The sequence below is a fragment of the Leopardus geoffroyi genome, chromosome C1 (genome assembly GCF_018350155.1).
Source record: "Leopardus geoffroyi isolate Oge1 chromosome C1, O.geoffroyi_Oge1_pat1.0, whole genome shotgun sequence".
Taxonomy (NCBI): Eukaryota; Metazoa; Chordata; class Mammalia; order Carnivora; family Felidae; genus Leopardus; species Leopardus geoffroyi.
The window spans coordinates 47,768,490-47,782,872 of NC_059328.1; the positions used below are offsets into that span (position 1 = coordinate 47,768,490).

General features: G+C 39.9%; 1 protein-coding gene across 7 annotated transcripts in view; it reads right to left on the bottom strand.

The window, feature by feature from the left end:
* Positions 1-7,695: 7,695 nt before the first annotated feature.
* Positions 7,696-14,383, bottom strand: part of MYSM1 (Myb like, SWIRM and MPN domains 1) — a 39,415-nt gene continuing 32,727 nt past the window's right edge. For 5 of the 7 annotated variants that reach the window (XM_045477587.1, XM_045477584.1, XM_045477585.1 and 2 more), the window contains 2 exons: positions 14,288-14,345; positions 7,696-13,248 (listed from right to left, as the gene is read on the bottom strand). In XM_045477587.1, coding sequence (XP_045333543.1) covers positions 13,081-13,248; positions 14,288-14,345 — 226 coding nt within the window. In that variant the 3' untranslated portion in view covers positions 7,696-13,080. The remainder of the gene's footprint in view (positions 13,249-14,287; positions 14,346-14,383) is intronic. The other 2 variants (XM_045477582.1, XM_045477583.1) reach the window with 2 other exon arrangements.

A 14,383-nucleotide genomic window follows, 5' to 3' on the forward strand; every position in this document is an offset into this window, starting at 1 on the left:
GTGCAAGATCATCTGGTTCCGGGGACCCCAAACAGACCAGGCTCGGCCACTCCCTGCTGACAAAACCCAAAGGCAGAGAGAGAGTGATGGCAAAACAAGAAAGGAATTTATTTCTCTGGGTCCAACACCGGGAAGACAGTGGACCGAAGTCACAGAGATCGTCTCCAAAGTGCTGAAAATACTTCCAGGTTTTTATTAGGAAAATGTGGGACAATGGTGGGTGGGTGGGTGCACAGAGGTGGGCAGTAAAGATCAAGCCGGTCACTGTCCCCGGGTAAGTCATGAGGGCTCTTGCTGGTGTCAGGACGGTATCTATTATTTGAGGTGGTAGGTTGCCTGCCGGGTCTTTTGCCTGAGTTAAGAGATAAGCTGCAAGAACTTCATCAAGTAGAAAGCACAGACTGAGGTCAAAATGGAGAGAGTTGAAATCCTCTTTCGAATCCCCACTGTCAAAACAGTTTCATTTCTACGGAAGGGAAACGGACGATGGCCATGCCTTCTGTTAGCTACTTCCCACTGCCCGGGATGATGTAGGGATTGTGGAACGGAAGACTTTGACCAGTAGGAGAACCTCATTTCTTGCGTCTCTCCTGAAAGAGACACTAGGGCATCTCCAAGCTTTTGTGAATAGTGCAGGCTGTCATTTGACAAATGCAAAGACCAAAACAACAACCGAAAAGAAAAAGAGTAAGAAATATAGCGGGGTATATTTCCGTTTGGAAAAAAAATCTAATGTCGCCAACCGCTACAAGGATCTAGGGCTAGGACGTTTGTAGCAGTGATGTGTTTGTTTAAATCTTTCATGGCTCTATTACATTTTTGGAGTAATTTTGAATATATACGCAACATTATGGTTTTTTTTAAATTTTTTTTTAACGTTTATTTATTTTTGAGACGAGAGAGACAGAGCATGAACGGGGGAGGGTCAGAGAGAGGGAGACACAGAATCCGAAACAGGCTCCAGGCTCTGAGCTGTCAGCACAGAGCCCGACACAGGGCTCGAACTCACAGACCGCGAGATCATGACCTGAGCCGAAGTCGGCCGCTTAACCGACTGAGCCACCCAGGTGCCCCGTAACATTCTGTTTTAACGAGGGCACAGGCCCCTCTTTGGGCTACAGTCAAGACATCGAAGACCATTTGGTTTTGAAGGACTTGTTTTCAAATTTGTGCGGCTTCCTCATTTCGGAGGGTGAGTGTGTGCTGGGCAGCCGCTGTATGTGTGGCTAAAGCCTCTACTTGTAATTCTACATCAGTAGAGGGGGCTCCCTGGACAAATAGGGCTAAGGGAGAAGACCGCCAAGAAGGCTTCCTTGCCTGGTGTCTAGCTTTTAACAATATCGCAGTTATGAATCACTGGCAAGTGGGAGGTGACTCATCTCGGGAGATATGTGCCTCCCCAAGTACACCATCCAATCCAGTCATCCATCCACTATTTTCACGAGTCCGCGGGTAACCCCATAAAGTGGGGATATGCTCTGGCTTTTAAGGAGTGAATCTGCCGTCCCAGGCACATAGAATCTGTCAAGGTGACAGGTGAGTTACACAGTTGTTGGGAGAGTCCATTCCATTTTCCAGCTGTTGAAATACTCCTAAACCCATGGAGGCCTTTTATTATACCCACAGAGTAACAGGCATGGAGACTATCTACACATGGGCTTTTGTGGCAATTTCTCTGAAGAAATTACCCCAAGTTATCTACCCTAGGCAAACAACAAAGACAATTAGAACTAGAATCTAATTCCACAAAGGTGTGTGTTATTGAAACATAATTTTTCTCTCTAAAATCACCCCCATTTCCCTCAAAGATAGCCAAATTATGACTGATTTGTTTGTAAAAACAAGTCCAGTTTTAACAAATGTGGCCTAATTATTTACTTAAGCTCAGCAAGAATTGTGATTGACCATGTATGTTCTTTTAAAATCTGCTTTGCTGGAACTTTTCATAAGGAATTCCTGATCGGACTTTTTTTTTTTTTTTTTTTTTTTTAACGTTTATTTATTTTTGAGGGAGAGAGAGACAGAGTATGAGCAGGGGAGGGTCAGAGAGAGAGGAGGACACAGAATCTGAAACGGGCTCCAGGCTCCGAGCTGTCAGCACAGAGCCCGACGTGGGGCTCGAACCCACAGACCGTGAGATCATGACCTGAGCCGAAGTCGGCCGCCCAACCGACTGAGCCACCCAGGTGCCCCATGATCGGACTTTTAATAGGCTCTCAAGGCCAGAAGCCACGCCAAATACTTGCCATCAGATTTGCCTGCAATGCCTGTAGATTTGTGTGAATTCCTTTCCTCGAAATATGCTGGGGTCCCCCAAATATCCTGCGGTCCCTGCACCTGCTGGGAAGCGACATTTTTATTCACCTGGTAACGCTGCTGGGAACTCTGTAAACAAGGTATTAGGCTGACATTTCCAGAGGCTCTGTTGGCTCCATAAAGTCCACCTTAGTTCCTTAAAGCTGTCTGGTCATGGCTGTCTGTGCATGCCTCTCTCAAATATGCCTTTCCAGTCAAAGCCTTGGTAATATAACCAGTATTTCCAATGGTATCCTGTTACAAGATTCTTACTGAACTTATGGAAAGAATTATAACGGCCATGAAAGAAAGAATACTCACTAAGAGTTTCTGAATCCTAGAGGGCTCAGGTAGGGAGAAAAGTTAAGTATTTCATTTTGTTTACAAAAGGATTTTTTATCATATTGATGTAAATCATAGATATCTTAAAATAAAAATTTTCCCTAAAGCTGGACGCTGGGAGAGCAAAACTGGAGAACCAGCAATGTTTCAAACACAAGTCACAAAAACTACAATCATCTTTCTCAATCTATTCAGTCCCACATTACTAATTCCTGTTCTGTTTGAATGCGGCTTTCCCGTTAGTTCTGGAAATTCTTACTCAGCTGAGTTTTACCATCTTAAAGATATCAGCAGCCTGTATTTGTCAAAAGCCCTTTTCGTGAATCTCCCTGAAGATGAAACATGTTTTGCAAGAGCCTCAGAACAAGAACTAGAAATGACAAAAGACTTAAAAACGGGCCCGGTTAAAGATGTGATGAGAGTTCACTGTAACGCACTTGGCAGGAAAATCCACTTATTTTTGTGACACACAACGTGTCAATAATTAGAGCGCTAAGCGACCTTAGATCTGGACATAGTGAAACCTTAGGGATTTCATATAATTTCTAGAACAGTTATAGCGTTCGCCCATACAATATAACCCAGGTAGGTTTATCATCATTTAACAATGCTTCCATGTAACTTAACATACAAAATAAAGAAGCCTGATTTGTCAGAAAGACTCCATTTACAATTGGAATCTTGGGAACTTTGTTAAGAACCTCAGAAGGCTTTAAGCACATGCTTAAATAGGATTACAGATCATTACAAAACTCAATATTTAACTAAAGTGGCAATAAGAGATTCTTTTTTTTTTTTTTTTTTTTTTTTTTTTTTTTACCATTTATTTATTTTTGAGACAGAGAGACAGAGCATGAGCAGGAGAGGGGCAGAGAGAGAGGGAGACACAGAATCGGAAGCAGGCTCCAGGCTCTGAGCCATCAGCCCAGAGCCTGACGCGGGGCTCGAACTCACGGACCGCGAGATCGTGACCTGAGTTGAAGTTGGACGCTCAATGGACTGAGACACCCAGGCGCCCCAATAAGAGATTCTAAAGACAAATACAGAACATTACACAGTTGTTAGCAGAACTTTGCTCTTTTAGTACGGAGAAGTTTTAACTTTTTAAAGTAATCAACAACATGATAAAGGCAACATAGAAACTTTGTTTTTTGAGGGGGGCGCCTGGGTGGCTTAGTTGGTTAAGCGTCTGACTCTTGATTTTGGCTCAGGTCATGATCTCACAGTTCATGGGTTTGAGCTCCACATTGGGCTTGCACTAACAGTGTGGACCCTGCTTGGGATTCTCTCTTTCCCTCCCTCCCTCTCTCTCTCTCTCTTTCTGCCCCTTCCCCACTCTTGCATACCCTCACATTCTCTCTCTCTCTCTCAAAAGAAAATAAAATAAAAACTTAAAAAAAGAGAAAATTTGGTTTTCTGGGCAGATAAAGAAAAAAACTTTGTTTACAATTTCTTATCAAGAGTAGACCAATAATCTTTTTAACAAAGAGAAAAAGCAAATCCCAATCTTCAGTGTATTTTTAAAAATCCATTCATATCAATCTTAGTCCTGACCATGTATAGAATTCTTTCCCAAAGATTCCCCTTACAGACCTTCTACAATTTCCTTTTTCATTCATATTTTCTCCTAAGCTTTCTCTCTTCAAATAAACCAGTCTCATTTTAGGACAAAATTACTTTCTTTTCCACAAAAATGTATCCCCATTCCTCACGCCTTTCTTATCAAAAACATGTCTTACTTTCCTTGCATACAAAGTTGCTCTATCATTTTCTAGCAGTCTTAATTACATTTATCAAAATTCCCACTCTTAGAAACCTTAGTTTCCAATGAAAACTAAGTAGTAGCCAACTGTAAACTGTCCATTACACCAGAATTCTTTAGATCAGAAGCTTACAAATACATTTCATAATTTCTAGAAACATGTGCTTTTCCATAATAGAATCTTTCAATTAAAGCATAAAGCAGACCCCAGTATCTTTGGCTTCTCTATAATAAGAAGCCAATAGTAGATAAGTCGATATTTAGTAATTAATGTTTCAGTATTTGATCTTATTTGGCAAAGATTTAGATATCCAATGAGTTCAAACCAATTTATTACTTAACCTAGCAAAACTTCAAAGATTTAGGTTACCAAAGATGTCGAAAGCTATTAACCTTGTCATTCAACCTACTTGCTCTTAACAATTACCCATGAAAGCTTTCTGAAACAGACATTAACTGTCCTTTTAAGTCCAACTGCAACAGATAACACATGAATTTAACTAATTCAGGTGGAAGTTGATCCTCTGAACTGTATTTGATGTTGCTAACTCCACAAGACATGCCCATCTTAATTAAACCACCAGACTTAAATTAGCTTTAATACCGATAGGTTACACCTGTGTCCAAAGTCAATCAACCTGTTACCCTACTGTCAATTTCACCTGGGCCTCCTGTGGGGAAATCTGAAATAGACAGTCTGAGGCCCTGGGCCCCTTCACGATGACTTGGGAGGCACTCTAGTTTGAACCTCATAAGGAGGTGGCGACAGCTTGGGGTGCTCTCGCTCCTCAATAGCGAGGGCAGGAAGAGCAGGAGCGATGGCACGGGAGGCACGGAGGACGATAAAGGAGCTGGCTGCGTGAGAGGCACAGGCAGTGGTGCAGACACAGGAGGAGGTGGATTCAAAGTGTGCACTAACACTCCTTGATCTCTGTCTCCTGTCTCTCCTCCTGCTTTTTCTCTGGTTGCTTTTCAGCCCTTTGCACCATTTATTCAACATACGTTCTAATCACCGTTTTGGGAGAGCAGAAGGCGTATTCCCCCATCTCCCTAGGTCAAAATTCAGAAAGGACACAAAATTCAGAAAAACACAGCTGTGAATGAATGAAGCCCAGAGTGCCTACATTTGCATTCGTTCTTCCCCAAAAGTCAGCTTCGCCCACTGAACCAAATGGCTTCCAGGACAAACTAAGAGAGCCAAAAGGAACCCCGTATTTGGAGGCAACCAAATGAGAGGAAGGAATCCCAGAGAGCTATTCAGTGGCCATCTTTCCTCTGAGCTTAACGTATATGGGCCACGCAGAATTAGAATAAAAAGCCATCCTCTTAGGGGTGCCTGGGTGGCTCAGCTGGTTGAGTGTTGGACTCCCGATTTCAGCCCAGGTTTGAGCCCTTCGTCAGGCTCTTCACTGACATTGTAGCACCTGCTTGGGATTCTCTTTCTCCCCCTCTCTGCCCCTCTCCCATCGTGCACGCGCCCTATCAAAACAAGTAAACTTAAAACGAAACAAAAACAAGCATCTTCTGTTTTATAACTAAAAGTAGACCAGTCAGCTAGTACTCTGCCTGGGGGTGGGGGTTGGGAGGGGATAGTTAGCATTCCCTATCTTGAACACACCCAATTTCCAACAGAGATCTTCCCAAATGCACACCCTGGATTCCCGTTTACCTCACGATACCTTCACAAATTACAACACCCCCTGCCACAACTCCAGCTACCTGAACAAATGGGTTATGAAACAAACCTGAACAAATGCGTTATGAAAACCTGAAACAAATGGTTCAAAAGAACCCAACAGCAGGGTAACAAGGAAGGATGGTTTTCAGGGCGTGCACCTATGGGGGCGAACTTACCAGGAGCCAAATTTCTAGCACCTGCTTACTCTGCAACTTGTCGGTTTCTCTGCTTCCCCAAATGCAGTTACGGCAGTGGACTGATGCAGTTCAGGGCAAGTCCTCAAAACATCATAAGGTGTCAGCAGCTGCATAGGACTTCCTGGTCCTCCCCATCCATCCGGGGCAGACTAACCACGAGTTGCTGACCCTGACCTATCATAGCCACGGGCTCAGTAAAGGAATGGCTGAGCCCAGGTGCACTGCCAGGCCCAAATGCAACCGTCAGGGGTCTCTAGAGTGGGGGCTGGACAAACTGAAAGTACAGCTTCTGGCTAGCTTGCCAAGAATTGCAACTGCGGCGTGGGGTGCAAGGGCACCTGGTTCTGGGGGTCCCCAACAGACCAGGCTTGGCCCCTCGCCACTGACAAAATCCAAAGGCAGAGAGACGAATGGTAGTAGAACAAGAAAATTTATTTCAGTGAGGCAACACCAAGAACCCGGTGGACTGAAGTCACAAAGATGGTCTCCAAAGTGCCGAAAATACTTAAGGTCTATATTGGGAAAATGTGGCACAATGGTGGGGGGATACATTCAGGTGGGGAGTAAAGGTCAAGTCCATCATTTTCTCCTGTTAAGTCACCGTAGGGTTTTGCTGCTGTCAGGGCATTCCCTTTTATCTGAGGGGGTAGTTTCAACCCCCATCAGGGGATGCTTTGCCTGCAGGGTCTTTTGCCTGAGTTAACAGTTAAGCTGGAGAGAACTTCATCAAGGAGAAAGTAAATAAATGGAGAGAACTTCATCAAGGAGAATGTAAATAAACATTAAAAAAAATCTTAAAAATGGAAGTCCTCTTTCAATAGAGTTTTGTTTATGCTAGAAAAAAAGACTGGAAAGTTAAAGACCGTTAATGAATGAATTCTGGTTTTAAGACGGGATTTTTCTCACTTTATACCTTCTGTGTCCTTAGTTGTCTCCATGTGAATTACCTAACATCTTCACTTACCCTACCTTCTGACCAAAGACTCACCATTCTCTAAATATTTCCCACTCCTTGTCTCCATACCTTTGCTAAGGTCACTTCTCTCTGGAACATCCTTCCCCAAACATCATTTAACCAAATCCTGCCGGGATGTTTAAAGGTGATTTCTTCCAAGAAATCAATCTCACCACTCACACTCTAGAGAACTATTTCTTATTGCCTAAACACCTATTACCCTTGAAGTCTTTTACAGGCATTTATAATCAATTCCAGTTTGTATCCTCACTGTTCATGTTGGTTTTATGTCTTTCCCATGTACTAGGTAATAAATAGGCTTCTTATGGGGGAAAAAGAAATCAAAATTTACTCATCTTTGTGTCCCCTACAATGTTCAACATAATAGAAAATCAATGTTTGAATTAATGAGACATAGTTTGCAATTCAATGTATATGATGTTAAAAACTGAGAAATACCAAATGATTCACCAGGTTTTTTTTTTCAAAATTTTACTTATATAGAATCTTCAGAAGGTTTCCCTTTAATTTTTACCACAAGCTAAAATTTCAAAGCTTAAAATCAGGTATTTTATAATATGTCATTGTTAAGTACAGGGAGAAGAGTTCAACCATTTCGAGGAAAAGCTTTCTTAACTGTATAAACGTTAATATTTACAATATTCTTTAATACAGATTTAGACAACGTGGCATATTTAAATGTACAAAATAGTTTAAGTCATTATCTTTCATTACAGAACATTCCAAAATTCGAAGTAATAAAAGAAATCCATAAACACTAATAACATTTGGGGAAAACAACAGCAACAGGTTTATCAATAGAGTAAACTTATACATAATACACAATTTGCACATCAAATCCGCAAATTTAAAGATCTCTGATCAGTCTATTTAAGTCATGCTGGAATCTAAATACTATTCTATAGTTCATAGCTGAAACAAATGTTCTGTGATAACCTATGAAACAGGAGTACAAACTATGAAATCACATTTAACATTCTTCTTAAATCCTCAAAGACTACTCTAGAAAACCTCAAAGACAGCACACAAGGCATTTTTCCCTGAAATTAAAGTTCTTATGAATATATTCATAAATATAGTCGAAGGAAGAAAATACAAACAACCCAGATATCCTAGGTTAATTTTACCTTCTCAGATTTAGTTTGGTATAGAGGAAGCATCTGGTATAATCATGGCTTCTCTGGGAAACTTTGACTTTCTCCTCGTATTTAGGGAACTAACATATTTATTCTCTGCCTTGTTCCAGAAGGAATTTAAGGTCGCTTAAAAGACTGAGCAAAGGCCAGAAAGCACAAATTACAGGGTAAATGGAAAAAACAAAACAAAACAGAGAAAATAAAGAGTTTGGGGGGAAAAGCACATATAAAACCATTTAAGGAAAGGTCAGGAATTAAAGTATATTATTCTCCACAGTGATTTTCTGGAAATATTGCAAAGTAGGGTATTAATTTGTAAGAAAACTAACTGCTGGTAAACTGGGGATATTGATCAAATTTATTAAATTTTGTATTAATCCTGATAGAGATGATGATAAAAATGTGCTTTTTCCTCTGTGCTTGGATAAAGTAAGTTTTCCTGAATGCCATCACGTAGGACTCTGGACTTAAGTATCTGGCTACTGGTAGAGGAGAATGTAGGTTAAAAGAGAAAAAAACAAAACAAAATTTAGTTGCCCTTCCTTAATTTCTACTGAGAAACCCAACAACTGGGGTGGAATGCGTGTTGATGACGTGTGGATAGACAGCCATAGGTCAGGGGGTCAGGTGTCCATAGGTCTCTGTGTCCACAGGCAAAGCCTCAATCCTGGGGTGGCCTGCCCATATCACTTCCCGCAGGCCCAACAGCTCCCCTTGTCGGGACCCAACGGAAGCACGCAAACTGCACGGCAGGAGGCCTGCTCAGGTGGGCTTGCTGAGCCTGCAGTCTCCCTGCTGCCCACACTGCTGCCGAAGCTCTGACCCGCTTCCAGTCTGCACATCGCAGACCTCACCCCACTCGCGTGGGGCAGCGAAGTTGTGGAGGGAAGGCGGGGGCAGCATGAGCTTCCACAAAACACGAACGGGTCTGTTTAGCTCTGCTCTTCAGGCCCGGTTTCAACAAATGCTAAACGAACCATCTTGTACCTCTGGGTTGAGAGGTAAGAAGTAGAGGGGGTGGGGATGAAGAGAAGGGCTTGAGGGAAATGAAGAAATGAAAGGTGGTAGGATACATGGCATGAGGTTCAAAACTATAGATTAAGGATCAGAACAAAAATATCTATGTGACAGCTAAAACTAATCACCGCCTCCTATCTTTTTTTTTTTGGAAGGATGATTGTTCCTAATCAACATTCCTAAGCTTTGGTCAGGTGAGTGAAGAATGAAGTGCAAATCTATAGATCTAAAGCCCCAGGAACCGCAGTGTTCTTGGCTGGGGTGAAGAAGCTGCCCCAGGGTCGGTGAGACAGGCTTTCCAGGGAGAGGCCAATGACTACCGTCTTCCCAAGGATACTCTTCAGAATACAGGCAAGGCCACCTTACTATCTATTAGGCACCATGCCTCCAGCCCACAATACCTTTAAGGCCCATAAAATGTTTTAATTTCTTTTCAATTCAGAAGGAAAAAAATCAATCCTTTAGATTGAGGACATGTTTATATACAATATCAGATTCATTTTATACAAATGCAATTATAATGAATTTATTTTTAATTTTTTCTGGAAGAAGATATCCAAAGGCAGCAAAAGTGTCTAAGTCCTAATGTGGCTTTGAACACAGTTCAAGGATAAAATAATGGAGGAGGAAGGAGAGTCTGATCTTGTCGATCTTATTCCACTGATTTTTCTTTTTTGAAAGCTACTTTGAGATTAGATTTTAAAGAGAACTAAGTCTAATACTGGCAAAGTACTACTGTCAATTTCTGCTAGCCAAGCAGGAAAAAGAAAAAAAAAAAAAGTTCATTATTTTACTGTCATTGGGCAACTGTAAGAATCAAATCAGGATGAAGAGATCTGGATGTTTTCAGGTCCAGTCTCCACTCCTGTAAACATTACCAGAGGGAGGTTTTCCTTTGGGTCTCTTCCTCCTGAATTTCCTATATTACACTGCCCCTCAACAGACTTCCTCTGTGCTTCTCCAAGGCCCTGGCTCTGACTGCCCTCAGTAGCCCAAGTGGGCAGTGAATGCGGGCACCTGCAGTTGAAAAATGTTTTAAGAATATGATAAGAGCAAAAGGGAACAGGGGAGAGGAAAAAACTACAGATTTTAATGTTCCAAAATTACATGGTCCAAGAAAAAAAAGGGGGGAAGAATATATACTAAAATGTTACCTGTGGTTTTCTAGATAACAGGATTTATATATTTTTGTTTTATTCATTTTGTTTTTAAAAAATATTTTATGATAAAACATACTCTATCATCAGAAAAAACACTCAGTAAATATTTAAAAAATTGTGTTCTCCAACTCTAAACTCTGAAGATTACCATCTTTGACTTCCTCACAGTATGGCTTAGGTTGGTAAATATGGTTAACTTGGCATGCAGAGGAACCGGATTTGAGAAAAGAATTGTTAACAATTTCGATTATTTCCCATCACCCGAATTCATCAATTTATACAGAAATATCAATCAAGAGCTAATTAATACCACTTTCTAGGATCTGTTCCCAATGTACAATGGGAAAAATATGTCAAAAGGAAGAGTACAAAGGAAGCAATTACTATGTTTTACAGAATCGCAGACTTTGTGTGCATGGAAGGATAAACTAAGTCATAAAACTCAGACCCGTGGATTATAGGTGAAGGGCCTGAGGTCCAGACAGATTATGTGATTTTATCACTGTCACAGAGCAAAGCTGATAATAGAATTAGGATAAGTACTCAGGTTTCCTGATTTTTGGTCTATAGCTCTTATAAACCTCAGTCCCAAAAGTAATTGCCTTATACATTGTTTCATTGTTTATCCTAACTACCTATAGAGGAATACATTTAGACCTGCAGGGCTGTTAGGAAGGTCATTTAGACCTCAGTTACACAAGAATTTAGGCCCAGAGAAGGTCAACTGTATCCATCTCTCCACCCCCCACCTCCAAGTCACAGTCACAAGGTTGAGCCAAGACCCAGGCCATCTAAAACTGGCTCGCTGCTCTCTCAAATACTGCCATATTCTTCTGTAGCTAATGATTACAACCAAAAGAGATAAAAATACAGAATCACATCCAGATAAGACGTAATAAAACTATTATTAATAAGGATGTTTGGAGAATGGGTGTAAATCAGTTCTATAGCTAATAGAAATGAACTCAAATCTATTTGAGTAAACAGGCAGCATGATTGCTAATTTTACTTGAAAATGTACTCAAATGTAAATCACAACTTTAAGTTTTGTTGGAAGAACAAAGATGATGGAAGATGATGTAAATAAGGGCTTTCAGGTTCTCAGGTTCATGCATCTGAAAATAAAATTATAAATGTTTTTAATTCTTTAGAGCAGGGGTTGGACGATAATGGCCAGCAACTCGTTTTCTGTGAGGCTCATGAGGTAATACGAATGGTTTTACATTTTTAAAGGATTGTAAAAAAAATACAAAGAAGAATGTCTGATAGAGACAGTATGTGGCCTACAAACCTAACTTATTGTCTAAATGCCCCTCTACATAAAAAGTTTGCTGACTTAAGGGGCACCTGGGTGGCTTGGTTGGTCGAGTGTCCAACCTCAGCTCGGGTCATGATCTCACGGTTTGTGGGTTCCAGCCCCGCATCAGGCTCTGTGCTGACAACTCAAGAGCCTGGAGCCTGCTTTGGATTGTGTGTCTCCTCTCTCTGCCCCTCCCCAACTTGTGCTCTGTTTCTGTCTTTCAAAAATAAATAAATGTAAAAAAAAATAAAAAAATAAAAAAAATTTAAAAAATTAAAAAAATTAAAAAAAGAAAGTTTGCTAACTTATGTTCTACATTTAGAAAGTATATGAAACTGGATTAGATATGTAATATACCCTGGAAGGCTTTTTTGTTTTTAAAATTAAATCTCTGATTTAATATTTAAGCAGTATTATAATTTGCCTCTTCTGAGAACAGGTAGAAAAAAATCTAGTTTGAGGGTGAAGATTACTCATCTTCCAATTAAATGAGGTTTTATCACACACACTAACAGAAGTGGACATACAGTTGAAGCTAATTATTTCATGTATCTGAAATCCATACAAAATGTTTCAGATAGCTGAGAAAATGCCATATCCTGTAGTATTACTGCTATAAAATAAAATGGAAACAAATATCTACAATGGGAAAACTGGCAAGCTGATTCTCTCCTTTGGGTCTCTTATGCCTGCGCTGGCCTCCTATAGCATGTTGCTAGATTCATTAGACCACTAGTTCTCAACCATGTTATTAATTACCTCAGTGACCATCCATCCATGTCTCGTTTGCAACCATAACCAAATCTCACCAAAACACATGGAAAAAATGGAAGTGCTCCTAATGAGACACAGACATGAAGTACCAAAAATGGAATGACTAGTTGGGGAAGAAATAAATATGACAGATACATGCCATTTATCGACCTGAATACAACAGTACAGCAGACAGCCCTTCAGAGTCTACTGCACTGCTTACTGGCCATGGTCGGACTGGAGCACCGCAGCAGACCCTGGTTCACACAAGACTCTGATAATCACTGTAGGAAAACAAGTCCATATCTCTTTGTCACATGATTTACGTGACCAAGTTGGATTCTGTGAACTAGAGACAAAATATTAAAGGTGTGCCACTATTAGCTAAATTACAATAATTTCAAGGTTATTACTTTGAGAGTAGGATCTCTGTGTCCAGATTAGAATGCCTTACTTTAAAATAATTACATTAACAATTCCTTTGGACCCACAGCACAGTTCTCTTCAGCCACTCCATTCTCTGGCTTGCTTTTGTAATTGGAAAGGAATAAATTTTCTATTTGAGTCAAGAATTCTTCGGCAATGAAGCAATTAGTCACGTTGCTCAGAGTTTTCCTCAGACACTCCAAGAGCTATTGGAGAGAAAAGTTTTATATTTAAAAAGGGTAAGAAGAGGGTTTGCAGTTTTAAATATTTAAAAAGGGTAAGATTTGCACTACTATCGTTATTGTATCCCTTTCCAAATCTTTTTCTAATAAGCAAAAGAGAAACAGTCTCCTTAAATGTGGTTGAAGACAGTTTTGTGATCAATAATCACGCCTAGAGTGTAGGAAGTCACTGTTGAGAAATGCTTGGGCTTATTCCTTTATGACTTTATATGAGGAGAAACACTTGAGATTTTAAGTGTGATTTTTTTACTTTGGACAAATTTGTGACTTTGCTTCTTTTTTTAGTAGTTACATTTACAAAGCAAAATAATCCTGTAGAACGAAAATCTATGTACATACATGGACGCTACATCAGGATGGTAGAGCTGTTTCCTGAGAAACATGCACATTAATCTTCCAACAGAACAAAAAGAAAGTTTTAATACAAGGGGGTAAAAATATTAAAAAGAAACTCAGAATGTTTCAGTTTTCTCTTCTTAAATTGCTACCAAAAAAAAAAAAAAAAAAAAAAGAGATGTTACCAGTCTATGGGTCTTTAACTCTTTATACCCATAGAAGCAAAACAAGAAGTAAAATAAAAATATTCAGGACTCTTTATTTCCTACCAGAAAGTTAAATAAAATGACACTTAAACTTAATTATTAGATTTATACTACCAATCTTAAAAACGAACAATTATTAAGGCTAAATGGAAACATGAGACTTTTGAATTTAATAAAATGAGAAAAATGTTCTCCATTGTATATAATAATAATCTGCTAGGAAATTTATCAGCCAACACTGACAAATTTATTCTAAACTAGTATTACTTCTATATGCAAGTGTGGGCAACAAAATACGTTACTAATTTTCTCCTAGAAATTAATTTTAGATAGGAAACGGCAATAACAAAAATACACAGAAAATGTATCCACAAAGCATTAGGCATCATGGGAAACCATATCGAGATGAATAGCTTTAGAATCTGTGAACAATAGAACCAATTAAAATCAAGGCAGCTTACTTTCTGCAAACAAGTCAGGTCAGAATCCCGGCGGAAGATTTTATCCATAGGGACACTGCTGTTGGAAGAAATATGAAGACAAACTGATGAAACAAA